The sequence below is a fragment of the Psittacula echo genome, assembly GCF_963264785.1.
Source record: "Psittacula echo genome assembly, chromosome: 4".
NCBI lineage: Eukaryota > Metazoa > Chordata > Aves > Psittaciformes > Psittacidae > Psittacula > Psittacula echo.
The window spans coordinates 94118091-94138789 of NC_137738.1; the positions used below are offsets into that span (position 1 = coordinate 94118091).

A 20699-nucleotide genomic window follows, 5' to 3' on the forward strand; every position below is an offset into this window, starting at 1 on the left:
TAAAAGAGACCATTTATTCATTTTGTTAGATAAATAATCAAAGGTGTAAATAACTATAGTTTGGTAAGGCCTATTTTAATGGGATCACTAAAGATAATCTGGAAAAAAAAAAGAAAAAAGAATGAGCTTTCTGAAATGTAAGAAATAAGATTTTTTCTTGCTTGAAAAATAATCGTAAGGTGGGGTGCCTGAACTAGGCACCTCTTTGACACATGCCACTGAGGTATGAATCCTCAGTTAGTGCTGTGATGGCTGAGTGCGTGCACTGAAGCTAGGACAATTCCTGAATGAGAAAACATGCTTCACATTTTTTTAAAGCTTTTGAAAATCTGAAGGAGAAAAAGCAGGTTTATTCTCAAGGGTGTTTGTACCTTGTCGGTTTTGCTCTGGAAAGTACACTCATTCATTTTGCACTGTTTGAAAGCTCTTTCAGAGGTGGATAATTTTTAAATCTTCAGTTCCTTTTTAACCTGAAAACTCATGTAGGAAGCACGAAGCGATGTTGAGAACTACTGCAGGTCTTTTGTCTGATGGATTTCTTCTTATACTTTTTTAGGCAGGTAATATTAAGAACCTTAGTAAAGAATATTAAGAATGCCATAACTTCCTAGAAGTCACAATCTCATGCAGCTTCTTCAAACACACTAATTTTTGTCAGTGACAGTAGACAATTTTTGATCTAATTATAGTTTTCAACATAGTGACATGAATATTTGGCCCATGGTTTCTTTTCTACAGGCACAGTGGTGGTTACAAAAGTAAATAAAGCTTGAAAATATTTGGATAAGCTCCATCAACACTTTAATTTTCAAACTTTTTTCTTCTTTGAAGTTGAGCTGCTCATCAGTTCCACAGTGTCCATGTGGCCTGCCTGCGGCTTCGTGGCCTCATTTTGCCTCTGGTTAAAGAAATCTTTTCCCCCTTTTTTTAATTGTGCTCTTGGATACCAGTATATTGGGGACATCACAGTGGTTTTACTTGAAACCATTCACATTGTCAGTGACACTTTTATATTTATTGCTAATATCCTTTACTGGCTACTTTAAATTATATGCAGCTAGAGTATATATTACCGTATACTCCAGAGAAACTACAGACTTTTATTCGTTCAAAATGTGGGGTGTTTTTTTGAGAACCAACACTGTTTTCACCATAAGACAAGGCTGGTTTTATGTATGTTCAGCTTCAGACAGATATTCCTAGCACCATCTGGAGACTAATTCCTCAACCAGTTCTCAGTCTACTCTGAAGACTGAGAAGCCTTTGCATCTCCTTTTTGTAATTCACTAAGCATTAAAGGTGCTCAAAGTCTCTTAAAACAAGGTTTAAGGTTTTAAACTTCCAAGAAATCTTAGTAGTTAGAATATATAAGGTAAAAATACACCACTTTCAGAAAATCAGCAGTTGGGTACATCTACATGGCATATTCAAGGCCAGCATTTGTGAATTCAGAATGTGCCATACACTCTGAGCTGACCAAAAGCTGTATGAATGCATTAATGCTTTACGCAGCACAAGAGACTTGAGCACCACGTTTTGCCAGATAAGATTAAGTGCTGCAGTGATGCAGACACATGAGTGTCAAATCAGAGCTGACCCAGAGGACTGTTTCTAGATGTCAGTCTGTGTAGGCATTTCTGTAGTCTGATGAGGTAATAGCCTGTGAATATTTATTTTCTTACACTCTTTTAAATGATGGCTTCAGTAACTTTGTGTTTGTTTTGAGTGATGAAATATCCAATGAACACCTTAAGCGAGGAATGAAGAGGGAAGTAGAGGACAGAACAATCACTGACAGCTTTCCTATGTGCTTCAGTACTTTAAAAGTCACTTTCTGCATTGAGATGAATACTTCAAACTAGTCCCATTATGAATTCCTGTACAAAAAAGGTGAAAGCAAGAACTGGAGTTAGATTGCAATGTTTTGATGGATACTCTATCTAAATGATCTTTATTTGTTTTGTTTAACTATGATATTTACTAGAAGAGATAGTTGCACTATGTTGAAATACAGATTTTCTTTTAGTTACAGCATCCTGCAGTGAGTCTTCTCCTCCTTTAATAGCATCAGGGGATACAGCAAAGTCCTTGCACCAAGTCCTAAGCAACAGCGCTGAAGAAACTACAAGTAACTATGAAAGGCAGAAGCAGAAAGTAGACAAGGGGGCACAAACAACAACCAGCAAACACTTGCCACCAGTAGCTGAACAGCTGGATACAAAACAAAACACAAAAAGTGCCCAAATTTCCATCACCTCATCATCTTCCTCACCTTTCTCGTCCTCTTCTTCCTCTGCACCTACTCATAACTCCTTCATCCTACAGACCTCTCAATGTTCCATGACTAAAGCATCAAAACAGCCTCCCATAGTTTTCTTGCCCAAATTGGTTTATGACATTGTTACTTCTACGGACAGCAGTGGACTTCCCAAATCATCTTCCCTTTTGCCTTACCATTCTGTTACGTGGGCAAGTTCTTTTCGTCCTCTTATGAGTAAGATGATGACTTGCACGGAGCAGTCCCTATACTACCGCCAGTGGACGGTTCCCAAGCCAATCCATATGGACTACAACAACAGAAATGAGGGCAGAATGGACACATATCACCCAAGGAGGCTGCTGCTGAGCGGGCCACCACAGGTGTGTAACAAAAACCAAAGTATTATCATTGATTTATTTTGTTTAATTTTATAATAATCTCATAAAAATAGATTAGTTATTATTATTCATACTTGAAGGCTTGTTTTTTTTTAGTGGAGAGTAAATTGCTTATGTTTTATTCCCTAATCCCTTCTAATAAAATGATCTTCCTTTCTGTACTGTTAGCCTGAGTTCAAAGACAAGGAAGCTGCAGCAATGTTCACTTTCTGTCAGTCTCTCTATAAAAATGTTCTAAAAGATAGTTTGCTCAAGAGATAGATCTGATGTATAAGTTCAGTTTGTTAAAATTGAATATGCACTTACATTTTAAATAAAGATCAAAGATCATCAGAAGACTGCCTTCTTCTGATCAATCTCAAGACAGTTGGGAGTCTGTAATTAAGTTATTTATTTTCTCTGTTTCCTCCACGCAGCAGACGGAAATAGAGCTGTTGTAAATAATACATGTGAGAAGGCCAGTTCAGCATTAGCAGAACCATATTTACAAGATGAGTAGCTGATCCAAGAGTTTTAATTACTTTGAAAAGATATATGGTCATGAGTCTAGTCTTCAGAAGTTTCTTCTCTTCTAAATTGTCCAAGAATGTTTAGGACTTATTTCTCAACAAGATATCTCCTAGTTCAATGCACATGTTACATGCTAAAGGTAGTTTTGTGCCTCTCATTTTCTGCTGAAGTATGAAGCAACAAGTTAGGAAGGGGCACCATGCCCGCTGAGAGCCTATATATGTCCTGTGAATCTCAAAAGTCAAAAAGGATCCATGCCAAGACAAAGAAAGACCCATGTTTCCACTTATTGTAACATCAACTCAAAGAATTAAAGATAGTTACTGATTTAACTTGCCACACGATCCACTTTTATATGCCCATCCGTTGCAAAAGGAAACTACATACTCCTGTTTGAGAAATGATTTTATTCTATTGTACACCCAAATTTAAGGTGCAGTAGAATAGAAAGAGTATAAATGATCCTTCCATATTGGGACTTCCTGCAATTGTTACTGTAATTCATAAAGGACACTTCACATATTTATTCATTTTGCATTCCTCAGTTCTTTCTGAAGAATATACCTGTTTCACACAGAACAAATTCACAAGTATCAAATTAGGAGTATCATGTCTTCTTCCTAAATATCAAAATTTAGGGGTATATATTAATTTCAGTATGTGGAAAAAGACAGCAGCTTTGCTTCTTTTACTGTTTTAACTCTGAAGTACTAAACTATTAAAGAACTAAAAATCCCTGCAAACCGAAGAAAGAGCTGTAAAAGTTAGCTGCTTATTGTTTAAAGTGTAACGATACAGTGTTTCTTCTAGGGAACAGTTACAATGAAGTATAGAGAAATTAAAATTCCCATTCTCTTTTTGGGAAGAAATAATTTTGCTTTCTGAAATAGTCTTTACTCACATCTGTGTTTGATAATTTTAACATTTGACATGCACTTAATACTTACTGAAGAGATACAGGCAGAAACAAAACCAAACATTAGACAGCACCTATCTTGAGTGTTAATAACATCTCAGTCAAGGTATAAGTCTGCCAGAGTACTACATTTTAAAATTTAGGAAGTGCTGCTTTCTTTATCAGGCAGCAATTACTTTACTAAAATTCAAATCTGGAAGAAATTTGTTAGTTAAAATGAAAAATATTAAATCAACAGTGGAAGAAAAGTAGACACATTAGTAAACCAAAGTTATAATTCCCACTGTCAGGGTAATTGGCAATAAACTACACTCATCCTTCTCTCACAGACACATTTTACTGTCTGTACTGGTCAAAATATTTTGCTAGAAGACTTGATGCATATTTACAAGGACAATTAAGTGCATTAGAAGGCAACACATGCATTATTTTTACAAAAGGCCTTAGGAAATGCAGCAAAAACTGGACAGGTGTGGAATAGATCTATATATTTATCTGTAAGTTAGCTCACATCTTAGAATCATAGAATCATAGAATGGTTTGGGTTGGAAGGGACATTAAAGGTCATCTAGTTCCAACCTCAGGAACTGCAGTAAATGCAGGCAAACATGGAAGTGAACAGAGTCCAAATGTGAATGTTGCTATGTGCTCAGTCTGATCTACGGGCAGAGAAGCATTCTGAAATTGTGAAGACATTCCTGCAATTTCTTACCACCATTTTACGTACCGTGTTGCTAATATTGAACAGTTCATGAAGCTCACAGCACTGTATTGGACACTTTTTATGTGACAGATAATGAGACTGGGTAAAACATGATGCATGGAATATCATAAGTACATTTAGTTTAGTTTAGTGATTAAAGACTAGCACTAGTAATCCTGTGGCTTCCAACAGTTTTGACTCATTACCCTATAGCTTTGTTTATATAAAGGTAATCTCAGCCTAGAGAGAAAACATTGAAAGCATTTTCCTCTAGAGCAAAGTATTGAGTTTGACGCAGATGTGAGAATATCAGATGTTTTTGTTTAGCTCATCAGTCAACAGCAGTTGCAATCAAGTTTAGAACCTTGTTCCAGCGTCTGTAGAAAGATTCTTATTAGTCTTAATGGATTTTACATAAAACCTCAGACTGGGACATCTGTCCCATGGGCTGTGCTATCATTTTATCTATTCAAAGTCACTTTTTTTTCTGTGTTATTCCTGAATAACAGAGAGCTGTCTGCTAACACATGGTCTACCATGTGCATCTGCAAGGATCCTCAGCAGGGATAGCAGTACCCTTCAGTACCCTTTCACATCCTTGGCAAGCAGCTGTTTAAAGTGCAGTTTGTTAAGAACAACAGATACTGAACTTTGACCAAACCAAAAGTTTTTCTACTCTTGTTTCAGCTTCAAAGCCTCCCTTTACCAAATGTTGAGAGAAAATGAAAATTTCACTTGACATATATGGAAAACAGTAAATTCTATACTATATTTAGTAGTTCAATACCCTATGTTTCTGACATGTCATGCAGTTTCCAGATGTGTGGAAAAGTAACATGTTGAAAAATGAAAGTTTACTTTTGTATTTTCTAATTTTTATATTTGCAGATAGGGAAAACAGGTGCCTATCTGCAGTTCCTCAGTATTTTGTCCCGAATGCTGATTAGGCTGACAGAAGTGGATGTTTATGATGAGGAGGAAATCAATATTAGTAAGTTCTTGATATAAAAGTATCCTGGAGACTGTATAAAATTGTTATGTGAAGTTGAAACGTAGTTTTTCGTGTGTTCTATGCTGTTCATCTTTGCAATTAATTTACATTATTGAAATATTTTAAGAAAATTTTGGTGTGATCTTCAATTGATACTTCAGAACATTTTACTCAACATTTAGAGTTTAGCCTTCCATTCAGTAAGAAATTCACATACCTTGTTTTTCTTGGGGAGTAATCAACAGCATTTATGGCTGTTGAATGATATCCAGTCATTGTGTTTGAGTTTAGAATTAGAATGAACTTGTTTGGTAAATTATATAAAAAGAATCAGTGAAATTCTGACAGATTTATACCATGAGGAGCAATGTCATATTTTCTAAATACGTAAGACTACATGAGGGAGGAAAACAATTCCTGCTCTATAATAGCTAATTTTAGTCCAAACTTCCTTTATTTACAGTGTGTTACTCCCCTGTGTTCCCAGATGTATTTCTATAATCAACAGCTGGATTACATAGAAAAAATATGGGTAATATTTCATGAGGTGTGCCTAATTCTGCACTAAAAGCATGCCTGCAGTCAGCCATGGAGAGTCTTAGTGGGTGCTGCCTGCCTGCTCGTTTCTTCCATCAGACCCTGGCTAGGAGATATTCAGTCATTTTACTGTGTGATCATGGCTCAGCTATTTTTCCCTGAGGGCTTTTTTTAGGGCAGTACCAAGAAGTCTTCCTTCTCACTGACATGTGACTGAAAGTGGCAGCAGTCCCCCCACGTTTATGGCAAAATCTGTGGAAAAGGTGGCTGGTCTGCTAGGGGAAGAAGTTTGTGCAATCAGTCCTTCATGTTTTAGGCAAGATTTTAGAGGTAACTCACAGTCAGGGCATAAGGTAATTCCAGGATCTGACTAATTCCACCTGAGTTTCAAATTTACTTTGGCTACCTAAAGACAAGGTCTCGCCTGTTACAAATTTAGTCTATACTCCTAGGCATGGAGTTATGGCTCTTTACAGCAGTTTACAGCTGACCCCTAAACTGGACTCCTCACTACAGTCCATTTCACTCTTGTCAGATCTTTCATCCTCTTGACAAAGGTAGAAAAGTATTTTGTAAGGATTTGTGTATATCTGGGGTTTTGTATCAGTTAACCTGTTTCAGAAAAAGACATGTTTTCACTGCACATCACACCAATACCATTTACTATTTTTCCTCTTACCCTAGGGTAAATTATCCCTGATTATTCTGGTCTTATCACTAGGAAGGGCTTCTGACTTTAACTCTGCACTGTACTTAATACTGGAACAGTCCTGAAGCTTTAAAAGAGCTTCTTTTCCTCAGTGAGAATAGCATATCTTTCCTCATCTGAGTGTTGAAGAAATGTGGTGGTCAGTGGAAAGACCCCAAATACCTGTATGCAGGTAGATCAGCCTTACCAGACCCTTGACATTATTTTCATCATCATCCCAGCAGCTGCTCCAGTAAGATTACAGAGGTCTTAAACTGGTAACAAAGGTTTAAAAGCCAGAATCGCACTGAGGTATGACGTACATTTGTTCAAAGGTGCACCTCTTGATGCGTAATAATATTGCTTCCTCAGAATAATGAAAGAAAAAATATGTAAGAATAGTAGGCATAGCAAACCCACATATAGCAATATAAAGAGCTTTAAAAGTGGTAATTATTGTAATCACATAAGTTCTCATTTTTCAATAATATCGTAGATATAAAAGAAGAATCTGATCAATACTACCATCAGCCTGGAGACCTGTGGCCAGATTTGGAGACATTTAAGAAGATACCTTTTGACTACACTATCCATGACCCAAAATATGAAGATGCAAGTCTGATTTGTTCAAAGGTTCAGATTATAAACAGTGAAGGTTAGAATTTGAAAAATCTAGATTGGTGCACATATATTTGTTTTTAATGTGAGAATCCTGTTAAACCTTTAAACAGTAAAATTATCAGAAATGCACCTTACATTTGAAATGTGAATATTCACTAAAGAGTAACATCACTAAATTTTCCAAGCTGATTTCACATAATCTACTGTGATGTCCATCACAGGATGACAAATATCTGTCCTAAGACTCTTTTTTTACTATTTATTCATTTTACAAACATTAATAGAAACAGCAACAATAATAATTTTAATAATCTGGCTTTGCTTACACCTCAGCCTTATGTGACGTCTGTCCAGAAGTATCATAGTCATGAATTTGCTGATACTTCACTGTCATCCCATTTGCTGTACAAAACAATTATAAAGCCTACTATGATCAGAATTAATTTATAGTTTGTTTTGCATGTGTTTAATCCTGCCACTGTTCCTAGAAGCTAATTACAGTGACAGTTTGTCATAAGGGAATTCTGGCCTTGAATATGTGTTACATTGAAGTTGTTTCTTTTTTTAATAGACAGATCAATGAGCAGGAGACAGGAGGATATGTATACACGTCGTCAAACAACTAGGATGAGATTGTCCAAGTATGCAGCATATAACACCTATCATCACTGTGAACAGTGTCATCAGTATATGGGTTTCAATCCCACGTACCAGGTAAAGGTTTCCATATATTACTCTGCAGATCAGAAACTGAGGCAGACACAACCTAAGCAGTTTTGTGTACATTCACTGTATTTTTGGCTTAGAAGTTGTATGTATTTTAAAAACAGATGATTTACAGATTTTGTTTGGGGGTTTGCCTGCCTTGACCAGACTGCAGGCTTGAGGACATCAGAGGTCTGATACTTGCCTCATTTACACTAGCTTATTCAGTATTGTAATTTGCATTCCACATGTATGCTACCAGTTTAAACTACTCTACCAGTAAACTTTTCCCACTGGGACTTGCCTACATTTTCACCTGAGGAAACTGAAAAAGATTCTACTTACAGGAGTAGTCCAGCGTAGAGCAGTCTATATGTGGCATACAGACTGTTATTATTTGTAGTAACTTTTAAATTTCCTGCCTATTAGAATGCGAGGAAGAAGGCATTAGCAATGCAATTACTGGGATTTATGTGCCAGTGTATCTGAAGCCAAGTGCGACCTGTATGTTATTGGTACCATCTGCAAGACAAAGCTGAAACAATGGTTTCAAAAGAGGAAACAGTTTAATTTATTTTCTGTTTAGTGCTTAGGGGACCTAGAGGGCATTGTTTAACACCTAGTGAACTATGAGGTAAAATCTAATGCAACACAGTAAGTGATTGTAGTCTGTTTGGTAAAGTTATAAATGTGTATTAACTACACTGAGACCTTGCAGTTTGACTCTAACCATTGGAATTGTCCCATTTTTTCTCATTCTCAGCTTTATGAGTCCACTCTTCATGCATTTGCCTTTTCCTATTCTATGCTGGGAGAAGAGATTCAGCTGCATTTTATCATTCCAAAGTCAAAGGAGCATCATTTTGTCTTTAGCCAACCAGGAAGACAGTTGGAAAGCATGAGGCTACCGCTAGTCACAGATAAGGTAGATGGATAACTACATTTGTTGGTCGATGTTGAAACTTAACATGAGCCAGCAGTGTGTGCTTGCAGCCCAGAAAGCCAGCCATATCCTGGGCTGCATCAAAAGGAGTGTGACCAGCAGGTCGAAGGAGGTGATCCTGCCCCTCTACTCTGCTCTCGTGAGACCTCACTTGGAGTATTGTGTGCAGTTCTGGTGTCCTCAACATAAAAAGGACATGGAACTGTTGGAACAAGTCCAGAGGAGGGCCACGAGGATGATCAGGGGACTGGAGCAACTCCCGTATGAAGAGAGGCTGAGAAAGTTGGGGCTGTTCAGCCTGAAGAAGAGAAGGCTGCGTGGAGACCTCATAGCAGCCTTCCAGTATCTGAAGGGGGCCTATAAGATTGCTGGGGGTGGACTCTTCATCAGGGACTGTAGTGATAGGACAAGGGGTAATGAGTTCAAACTTAAACAGGGGAAGTTTAGATTGGATATAAGGAAGAAATTCTTTCCTGTGAGGGTGGTGAGGCACTGGAATGGGTTGCCCAGGGAAGTTGTGAGTGCTCCATCCCTGACGGTGTTCAAGGCCAGGTTGGATGAGGCCTTGGGTGGCATGGTTTAGTGTGAGGTGTCCCTGCTCATGGCAGGGGGGTTGGAACTAGATGATCTTAAGGTCCTTTCCAACCCTAACTATTCTATGATTCTATGATTCTATTTATGGCCACACATAGGAAAGAGGCGCCATCAATTTTAAAATTTGTTGAATTAGGAGTCTTTACACTTCTGGTCCTGCTGGCAAGAGAAAATGAAGATGTCCTCATTCTAAGCTTGTATTTTCTCCCAGAAAGGGAGACATGAAGCAAAACTGTCAAGCCAACAGTAAGCTCTTTCTTCTGCTCATTATCAAGGTTGATTCTTTAGTATAAACACTCTTATCTGCAGCAAAAGGTCTTTGATTATGGGTTTAAAATGTTAAAGTTCAGCAATGAGCCTCAGAGACACTGGTTTTTTTGTCATACAGTTACTAAAAGGAAGCAATATTTTAGTGTAGTGGAAGGCAGTGGATTATCCTCTTTTATTCTGCACAAACACTCAGTTGTTTTCATATAAGAATAAAGCTTTCAAAGAATCTGTCATGGCTTCAAAACAGTCCGAGGAGTCATGTCACACTTGTAGAAAACACTTTGTAAGGTCGTCTATCTGACAGGCTATGCTAACTGAAGTTGGCATTCACAGTGACTCCTAATATCCATGTCTAAGATGAAGCTCTGCTTTGCTCAGGCCACATTGCTTGGAGTATTGAAGCAGTTTGGGGAACAGTAGTGAGCAGTAGCACTTCTATCTAAAAGAAAATAAGCTGCTTCCAGTAAAAAATAACCAATCAATACTACCCTCCAGTTCAGGCTTTTATGTGCCATTAAAGTTTGAAATGGGAGAGCCCAGGCAGCAGCATAGCAGCACAGCAGCAACTGTTCAATGTGAGGGTGAAACCTCCTGCTCTTCCTCACCTGGTAACTTGTGCTTGGCTACACAGTTAGAACTGTGCCCTGGGTCCTTGTGGATTCTTTTTCTGCTTTCTGTGTTGGTGAACCTGATTTATTCTCCTGCAGAATCTGGTTCTCCTTGTTTAAACATCCTCCAGCTTAATACAGAAGCTCACACTTCTTTCTATTTACAGAGTGAAGATTATATAAAAAGCCCCACTTTTACTCCCACCACTGGTCGTCATGAACATGGACTTTTCAATTTATATCATGCAATGGATGGAGCCAGTCATTTGCATGTTTTAGTTGTCAAGGAATATGAAATGGCCATATATAAGAAGTATTGGCCCAACCACATCATGCTTGTTCTTCCAAGCATTTTCAACAGTGCAGGAGTAGGTAAGTATAGCAAATGTGGACATTCACCTTGTAGCACGTCTGATATCTAGATTCTGTCTGATGACAATGCGTTGCAGTCAAAGATGCAGTTCACTTAATCCACATCACCTAAAATGAGCTAGATGAATTGCACCCTAGAAATACTCTGCCCAGTTGATTTTAAAGGGAGCTGAGAGTGTTAGCTTAGATAGAGTTACCTACTCTGTTTCCTTGTGGAAATAATTTATGTGTTATTTGCATAGGGAGTGATGCTCTGATTAAGTACATCTCTTTGATAGGTTCTGCTAAATATAATACCCGTGAAATATTCAGCACCTTGCTTTTGCTGCTGGAACATCTTATATACAGCAGTAGTGACAAAAATTCAAAGTAGACCATATGGGGAAATGGTTCCATGTTACTCAGCTGGTCAATCAGCATCTCTAGATGTTTGCAGTAAGATATGCTAGTGAAGCCAAATATTTGTCAGGTTAAATGAATCTGAAAGGAATAAAAAAGATTTTAAGATTAAAGATTCGTTAGCACCTAATCTAAACTGATTAGACACTGGCAAATCTTTACCACAGAAGTCAAGTTTCTTTTTGTGTGCTTCCCAGTGGTATCCTCTAAGTCATTTGCTTGGCAAATGTCAAAGTAAGTTGGCTCTGGGGAGTGCTAGGGTGTTAAAATCTTCAGAGCAATTCATACCTTAGTCTGCAGAAATGTTCACTTCAAAAGGCTTCTGAGTTAAAAGCAAACAGTTTCTGCCCCTGCTTTTAAGGTGATGGATTAATTCCTTGGTTTTAGGTGCTGCACACTTCCTGATAAAAGAGTTGTCTTACCATAACTTGGAGCTGGAACGAAATCGGCAGGAGGAGCTGGGGATAAAACCCCAGGATATTTGGCCTTTCATTGTCATTTCAGATGATTCGTGTGTTATGTGGAATGCAGTAGAAGTTGATTGTTCAGGAGACAGGAAAAGGTAAATAGAGTAATATATGCTTTTTCAGCTGGTCTTTTTAAACCTTTCACTGCATGTGAGTTTTGAAATTACTTTTGATATACTACAACTTTTACCCTGTACAAGCAGAGAATAATATTTGTTTAATGAGAAAAAGTATTTTCCCTAGATATCTGCCTTTGCATAGCATATAGTTTAGTGCTGGTTTTTCATTCCTGTTCCCTCAGGATTTAAGGGCCCTGCAGCCATTGCTGTATAGCTTGACCCTGGTTCGAATTGGAGTTACTTGGAATGCAGATTTCAGACTCTGCTAACAAAGCCTTATACACTGGCCAAGCATGGGCGTTCATGTGTATGTTTTTAACAGGATTTCTCTAAGGGAGCTAAAAGACATTTCTGTGCAAATTCTGCAGCTGATTTCCTCTGGCTCTTTTGTTGTCCCAGTCTTTATGGCTCCTTTATTATTTCCCCAAATCCTCAAACAACAATTTTTGTTTTCATTAATTTAGGACACTGTTTCTACTAGATATTTTTGTCTATTCCCAGAATGGTGCTATGCAGGATTTACAGCAAACCTTTAAAGAGAACTTACCTCAGTTAAAACTGAGATTTATGGACTCTAGGGCTGGGCTAGGAGGATCTTATATTTTGCACTGAAGTCATGGCACAAAGTCAGCAACTCTCCCAGAGTCATTTGGAACATTACCCAGGTAACTTTAAAAGTTTACATACCTGAGTGAATATTTTGAAAGATCCAGACTAAGTTTCAGATTTTTTCATACCACTCCCCACCACATAAGCACTAGTTAATTTTTTTGATTAGGTAGACAAATAGTTGCAGTAAAGACAGCATTGAAATTATCTGCCTGGTACTTATAACTAGTTTCGACTATTAAGAATTGGTCTTCAGCTGAATGAGATTCTGAATATTCTCTATATACTTCAAAATTAACACATTCTCATAATTATTTTAGTGAGTATATGTGGACTGAAAGGAATGTTTCCTTGAAGCATATTCTGCAACATATTGAAGCAACTCCCAATGTCACTCACTATGCCTTAATCGGGATGAGGAAATGGTCCAGTAAAACAAACAGTGCTGAGATCAAGGAACCATTCTCCTGCTGCCATGTGCATGATTTCATTATGCTGAATGTCGATCTGACACAGAATGTACAGTACAATCAGAACAGGTAAGGGAATCAGTAGCATCTTTCAGTAGAGATAATGAACCAAATAAAGAAAGATTTACAAAAGCTCTTGATAGTTTAGAAGTGCAGGAAGCACTTCTGCTTTCATTATTCTGTGGAATAAGCAGAAGACCCAAATTTCTACTATCACTTTAAAAGAGCTCTTTAAACTTGCTCCTGTGCATCTCCTAGTACAGAACTATGCTCACAGGCTGTCTGTTACTTTATGAAGCATTATGAAGGGCCAATGAAGAGAACAACAAAAAAAGAAAAATGATATGAGTCCAGGCAGTAATGTTAAAACGTCAGGAATGCCAGATCAAACCGCCCATTTCCTGCCTGCGTGTTCATACTGTGCATGGCTCACCATAATCCTCTGTGTGGGTGCTGTTGAGCCTGAAGTATTGTATGGCATTCCAAGCCTGGGCTGGCAAGAAGAAAAGTACATTTTAAAACACAGAGACACTGACAGTCAGGGACACCAAAAATCCATGTAAATATTGCTAAGATCAAAGCCAAGATTTTAAAACCCTATAATTAAATGCCATGTTTCTCCCTGCTGTTGGCTGTTGCAGTAATTGCTCAGCTCTCTTAAATACGAGTCCTGGATGTTAATCAAATGGTTCTGCACATCATCCCACTTGCTTCGTAATAATTGTTATTACAAAGCTGAAGCTTCTTTTCCTGACTGATAGGCACTGGTGGAGGGTCAGTATGACACCTGTCCTTTCTATCATGCTGGTAAAAGACCCTGAGTGCTTGCATTTGTTAGTGTGTGATCAGAAACATTCCTCTGAGTTGCTGTGATTTTATTCTCTCCAGATTTACATGTGACGATGTTGACTTCAACTTGCGCGTCCACAGTGCTGGCCTCCTCATCTGTCGGTTTAATCACTTCAGTGTCATGAAAAAGCAAATTGCAGTAGGAGGACAGAGATCTTTCCACATTAAGTCAAAGGTGGGAACTGAGACCTCTGTTTTGTTGTTGTTGAAATTCCTTTTTTGTTTTCCTTTTTTGTACCCTGTAACCAGCAGACCTGAGGTATTTTGTGCATCATCAGTTGTCACTAATGGGGTATGTCTGCCATGTGTTTTTTTTTTATTTATTTATTTCTGAAATCAACAATATTCTTGGCATAAATGCACCTTTGCTTAATAATTTTCCTTTAAAGCTGTCTTGGGTTCAGCAGCAGCAGCCACTTTTTCTCCTTCTTAGTAGCCGGTGCAGCGCTGTGGTTTTGACTTTCGGCCTAGGAATAATACTGATAAAGCCGATGTTTTCAGTTGCTGGTCAGAATGTTTAGACTGACCAAGGACTTTGTGAGTCTCATGCTCTGCCAGGGAGGAGGAGAAGCCGGGAGGAAGCAGGGACAGGACACCTGACCCAAACTAGCCAAAGAGGTATTCCATACCACAGCACGTCATTCCCAGGGATGTACCTGGGAGTTCCCCGGAAGGGCACGTCCTCTTCTCTGTCGGGCTCATTTCCGGCGGGTCGTATTGTATTCTCTTCCCTTATTATTTCCCTTATCATTATTATTATTGGTGGTAGCAGCAGTGGTTTGTGTTATACCTTAGTTACTGGACTGTTTTTATCTCAACCCGTGGGAGTTACATTCTTTCGATTCTCCTCCCCATCCCTCTGGGGGATCAGCAACTGAAAACATCGGCTTTATCAGTATTATTCCCAGGCCGAAAGTCAAAACCACAGTGCTGCACCAGCTACTAAGAAGGAGAAAAACTGACTGCTGCTACTGAACCCAGGACAAAAGCTTTTGAAAACACTTAAAGTGTCTCTTTATGATCCATGTAACCATTCATTGTGAGTTTTTTATCAGTAGCTATTGAATTGTTCATGTGACTTCATCTGTAGGAGTACTCTGAGTTTGAAGAAACCTCTAAAGATTCTATAAATACAAATATAATTCTGTGAAACTCTGACATTTTTTTGGTATGAGGTATTTCTGGCTGAAGGATTGTCCTTCTTATGTAAATCTTAGATTTGTAGGATAGAGATATATTTTCCACAACCCAAAATTCAGATAAGTGCAACTTGGTTGATCAGGATTGATTTGTACTAGAAATATTTTTTCCTCATAGGTATCTGACACTCCAGTTTCAATCTCCCCTGCTCAGTACATTTGTGCTCCTGACAGCAAGCATACCTTCTTGGCAGCACCTGCTCAATTGCTCCTTGAAAAATACCTCCAGTATCACAGCCATCGCTTCTTCCCTCTCTCACTGAAGAATTATAGCCATCCAGTGCTATCTGTGGACTGTTACCTTAACTTAGGACCACAGGTACTGAAGAAAATAATCTTTAAGTGGCTCTAGAAATGTTTAGGCTATGTTTTGGATGAGTTTGTTGATGCATTCCTTAGTAATAGTTGCACAGCCTTTGATAAATCAGGTATTAGATCTCTATGATGTTAAAATCAAATTCTTAGTCCTATAGAGATACTATTAGAGGCTTCAAATAAAGTACATAGAGAACTACACCAGAGTTGTCCTAAATGTCAATATAGTCTCTGAATTATATTAAATTCTGAATTAACACAGAGCACATTTTTCAGGAGTGTTTTCTCACTCTGCTATAATTTGACCATTCCTACAGCAAATTTATTCCACAAGAGTGTTTTATAAATACTAGCTAGCCCTTAGAAAGCACTTCAAAATACAAATGTTTTAGTTCACTTTTGATTTATAGCTGAGGCAGGGGAGCAAATAACAAGAAGAGTCAGAATGGGGTAAACTAGCATCGTATGTCAGGAGCTGTTGCCTCTGTCCTATGAGTTTGGATCTAAAGCCAACGCCATTCTTAAACTCTAATGTAGGTATAGAAATGTGATACCAAGATGGCAGTGTTCAGGAGAGAGACATTTTTTTTACTTTTTCGCCTGACTTAAATACTAAATGAAATTCAGTCTTGCTGAATTTGCTAAACTTACCAAAACAGCTGTGTAATGACCTTCCCATATATGGTGCTCCCAGAACATTTTTAACTATTTCTCTTAATTTCCTTTGTGGCTGAGCTCTTACAGGTCTATGTTCCCACATATTTGAAACAATAAATTCTGTGGGAAGGCATTGTACTGTTACTGTCTTTATCTTTCAGCTCGAACCCATTCACCACATGAAGTTATTTTAATTTGGTTCTGGAATTGTTACCTGAGCTGGAATACGGTACAATAGGATTGAAGGAATATGAGTAAATACAGGTATCCTGGGCCAGAGTATCAGTTGCTGTGGGTCCTTCCTCTCCTGGACCATGCTGGTTTATGCCAGATGAGGGTCTGCCCCAGCTAAGTAGTACAATGTAACTTTGGAAACAAAGCCTTGTGTGGAAGATTTCTTAATTCAAATTTATGAATCCTGAAAGAGTGCTACAAATATTCCTGGTTCCAAATGGATTTAGAAAGTAACCATAAAAACAAACTAGACAAGAAAAAGCTCTTCCATTTATGTATATGCACAATTCTGCTGACTTGAGTAATCCTATCATAATGTAAATTAAATTAGGCATTTCTAAAGGGTTCTTCATGTGTCCATCTGCACTGTTTTTACTCATGGGTACATAAACTTTGCCAGACAGATCATAACATTATGGTTATGGGGAGCCACTATTACTACAACTTTCAAACCTTACTATATCTAAACCTCTTGATAATAACAGTAACGAATAGTAACGTCTAATGCATATTTATAAATAGTGTTCTTATGTAGACTTTTAATGAGTAGAGGTATGTTTAGGAAGGAACTACAAAGGTCACAATATTTGGAGTTGGAAAGCAAGTCTGAATTTGAATAGGTGCAAATACTGAAAGCTTGATATCAAACCTTAGCTTTATATAGGACCTTGAAAAATGTTAATGTTTTTTCCCTTCTCCCGATCAGATTGCAGTTTGCTACGTGAGTTCTCGGCCTCACTCTCTGAACATCAGTTCCTCTGGTTTGACATTCAGTGGTCTTCTGCTATACCTCTGCGACTCCTTTGTCGTAGCTAGCTTTCTGAAGAAGTTCCATTTTCTCAAAGGTAAGCTGCAATAATTTTATTACAGGGAATTATATGACCTAGTCTCTGGGAACCTGGGGAAAAATGCATTTCATACGAAAATATACATGCATGCATATGTACATGCATTTATTCATATTTGTCTTATATGGCCCACCCATCTTCAATACTTCATTGTGCTGTCTCTGTACTGTAGTAAACTGATATCTACTGAACAGTGCCATAAGCTCTGCAGATTTCTAAGTGGGGAGAAATGTGGGATCAATATCATTATGCCTCGTGTATATGCATAACTCCTTAGTTTATATTTGAAAACTTAGTATTTAAGATTTATGCATGAAGCATTTACCTATTGTGATTTTCAAGTTTTCTAATTTGCAATAGATGATGGACAAGCCTCCATCAAAATCTATTTACTATCCCCGGCAATAGAAGCTGGCTCATTTAAAATTAATTTCTAATAACCAGTTTCTCCATATAGTTGTTATAGAATCATAGGATAGTTAGGATTGGAAAGGACTTTAAGATCATCTAGTTCCAACCCCCCTGCCATGGGCAGGGACACCTCCCACTAAACCATGCCACCCAAGACTTTGTCATGATGGTGGATAGCAGTGGAGACAAATAACTTCCATTATATCCCAGGCAGTCACATTCAAGCTTCTTTTGAATTGTTCTACTTATCTTAGGCATTTAGCGCTCTGGGGATTTCTTTCACTCACAGCTATAATTGTCACCAGAGGAAAAACACGATGGCAAATGCCTTCTTGAAATAGGCAGAGTTGTTACGAACTGTTGTGTTCTTTGTTGCAGTTAATACTGTTTCCTGTAGGTAGGTGTAGCAAAGTGCAAATCAGAGTGTGCAGTGCTTTTACCTGCACATGTCACTGAAGCCAGCGTCTATGTGCATTCTGGATCAGTATCCATGTTCTAATCCTCCTGTAGTTTCTCTAACAAGGCTATCAGAGTAACTGCAAATGAAAGCAGTGCTGCTTTTGTACTGCATTTTTTGAGTGACCAGAGGCTATCAATCAGTTTAATTTTGCACGTACCAGGCAACTTTGTCTGTAGCACAAAGTGTATTTGATTCAGGATTTCTCCTTCTCCCTTAGCAGTCTACTTGATTTTCTAACTCCGCACATGAAAATTAAACACCCCATGACTGTCTGTCTTGTTTCTTTTTATTATATTCTCAGCTTTTCTTTTCTTTAATTGTCTTGGGCATTTCCACTTACCTTACTACCTCTCATTCAGATTGTTGAATGCTGGCAAGATAATTATTTCCTCTTAACTGAGCACTTTTCTCAGAAGCCAGGAAGTGATGCATGCAAATTAAAATGACAGTTGATACTGTTTACCAAAATATGATACATATATTTTGGCATTCTGGACTTGCCTGTGTCTGTACACATATAGACCATGTTCTTTTTTAAGTCAGCACATAAGCATACCAATCCGAAAAGTGCTACAGTTTGTGATTAGTTTTAAGGACATGTTTAGACCATTTCTGGTCAGCAAAGCACAAAAAGCTTGATCAGCCATCACAGTGATTGACTCGTGGTGTGTTTTGCTGAATGGGGATTTCACTCACCAAGGAAATGATCAGTAGGTCTGGAACAGTAACAGACGTAGGACTTTACCTTGTTTTCTGCCAGGTCCCATCACCACCTACTTAGACCTGACAGATTTACCCTTCTTTACCTTAAAGAGTAGGGAATGTATTTATAGTTTTGTTTAACTAGATGAGTACTAGATATACTGTAAGTTACACAAGAAGATCCTGGTAAATAGGCAACTGAACATAGCTCTCCTCTGTCCTACACAGAATCACAGAATGGTTTGGGTTGGAAGGGACCTTAAAGCTCATCACGTTCCAACCTCTTCGCCATGGGCAGGGACACCTTACGCTAGACCAGGTTGCTTAAAGCCCTGTCCAACCTGCCCTTGAGCACTGCTAGGGATGGGGCAGCCACAGCTTCCCTGGGCAACCTGTTCCAGTGCCTCACCACCCTCACAGTGAAGAATGTTTTCCTAATGTCTAATCTAAACTTCCCTTGTCTCAGTTTAAAGCCATTCCCCCTTGTCCTATCACCCTGCAGGCCCTTGTAAAAAGACCCTTTCCAGATTTCTTTTGGATGCTCTTTAGTGTTTTCACTTTCTCCGAAGCTTGTTTGTAATTCCTGTTGTGAAAGTGATGGAGTTCTACATGCTAAGGGCTGGAGGGAGCTGGGTGATCTTAGAACAAAAGGGATACTCACATGGGTTCCTTTTTAACTGTTTACTTAGGTGCCACTCTATGTGTGATTTGTCAAGATCGCAATTCTCTTCGCCAGACTGTTGTTCGGCTAGAGCTGGAAGATGAATGGCAGTTCCGACTGCGGGATGAATTCCAGACTGCCAATGCCAAAGAGGACAGACCACTTTTCTTCCTGACGGGACGACATATTTAATTGAAAAGAGACACATTTCCTGAATGATACAAGAGACTAATTGCCACCATCTCATGAAATAACTTTCAAGAGGCTCTGCTTTCTGAACAGAAACAGGACTGGTTTCCATTATTCATTAGAATGATATCTAATTAGACAATTCATGCTCATATTTCCAAACATTGAAGTGACTTTTCTAATTTAATTCTCTGATGGAAGTCACTTCTAATTCCTGGGAGAGATGCAGAAACTTACTACTCCGCATGGTGGAAATCAGTTTGGATCAGAAGGGAGATCAACGAGTGCACTTCTTCTATGACACGAAAGACCATGTGCAAGTTCATATGTAAAAGCTTTAGAAAACTTTCTGTATATTCCAGAAATAGGTAATGTAAATTTAGGAACAGATTTTGTTTTACAAGTCTTATTTATCTAACAGTTGGCACAAGGCAACAGGAATTGTTACAGTTTTCTAGTATACTGCTACTGAGCAGTATCCAGGTAGGCTTTTTATATGAAGATTTGTAAAGTATATTTCCTTAATAGTGGGAACTCAGTTGGAGCCTTAAGTTTTTGGAACAGGTGCCACACTGAATAGAGCCCATACAGGACTCTGGGGATAGAAGCATAATTATACACCTGGTTTTATTAGCATGAGGAAGAGAGTCAAGAAAGTAGATTTTTAAATGGGATCTGAACATTTAAACCTGAAACTGAAATTACCTTGAGTAACTGAAGAGATCAAATAGCGAGACTGACCTACAAGCAACTTATTACATTTAGAACAGTGGTTTTTTTCTGGTTTCTGATTAAATTTTTGTACTGGCTGAGACTTCAAATTGGGCCCAGTATACTCAAGACAACATATGAGACTGTTCTGAAACACTCCTAATACACTTTACGGGGATATTTTATTGCCAAGGTGCTTCAAAAGAGCGAGAAATTAGAGGCTACATTTCTGATGAATTCAGGTGAAAATCTGATAACATGTTGTAGAACGGCACCAGGCATC

At 38.3% G+C, this 20699-nt stretch overlaps 1 protein-coding gene across 1 annotated transcript in view; it reads left to right on the forward strand.

Annotated features, from left to right (window-relative positions):
• The window catches only part of GREB1 (growth regulating estrogen receptor binding 1), a gene marked incomplete at both ends in the record, with an annotated part of 53370 nt that extends 33662 nt beyond the window's left edge, over positions 1-19708 (forward strand). Inside the window, 12 exons of the mRNA XM_080615588.1 lie at positions 2027-2640; positions 5676-5778; positions 7500-7658; positions 8196-8338; positions 9093-9254; positions 10912-11116; positions 11903-12077; positions 13031-13249; positions 14069-14204; positions 15347-15547; positions 17141-17279; positions 19545-19708. Of these exons, the coding sequence (XP_080471714.1) occupies positions 2027-2640; positions 5676-5778; positions 7500-7658; positions 8196-8338; positions 9093-9254; positions 10912-11116; positions 11903-12077; positions 13031-13249; positions 14069-14204; positions 15347-15547; positions 17141-17279; positions 19545-19708 (2420 nt within the window). The remainder of the gene's footprint in view (positions 1-2026; positions 2641-5675; positions 5779-7499; positions 7659-8195; positions 8339-9092; positions 9255-10911; positions 11117-11902; positions 12078-13030; positions 13250-14068; positions 14205-15346; positions 15548-17140; positions 17280-19544) is intronic.
• Between the last annotated feature and the right edge of the window lie 991 nt (positions 19709-20699).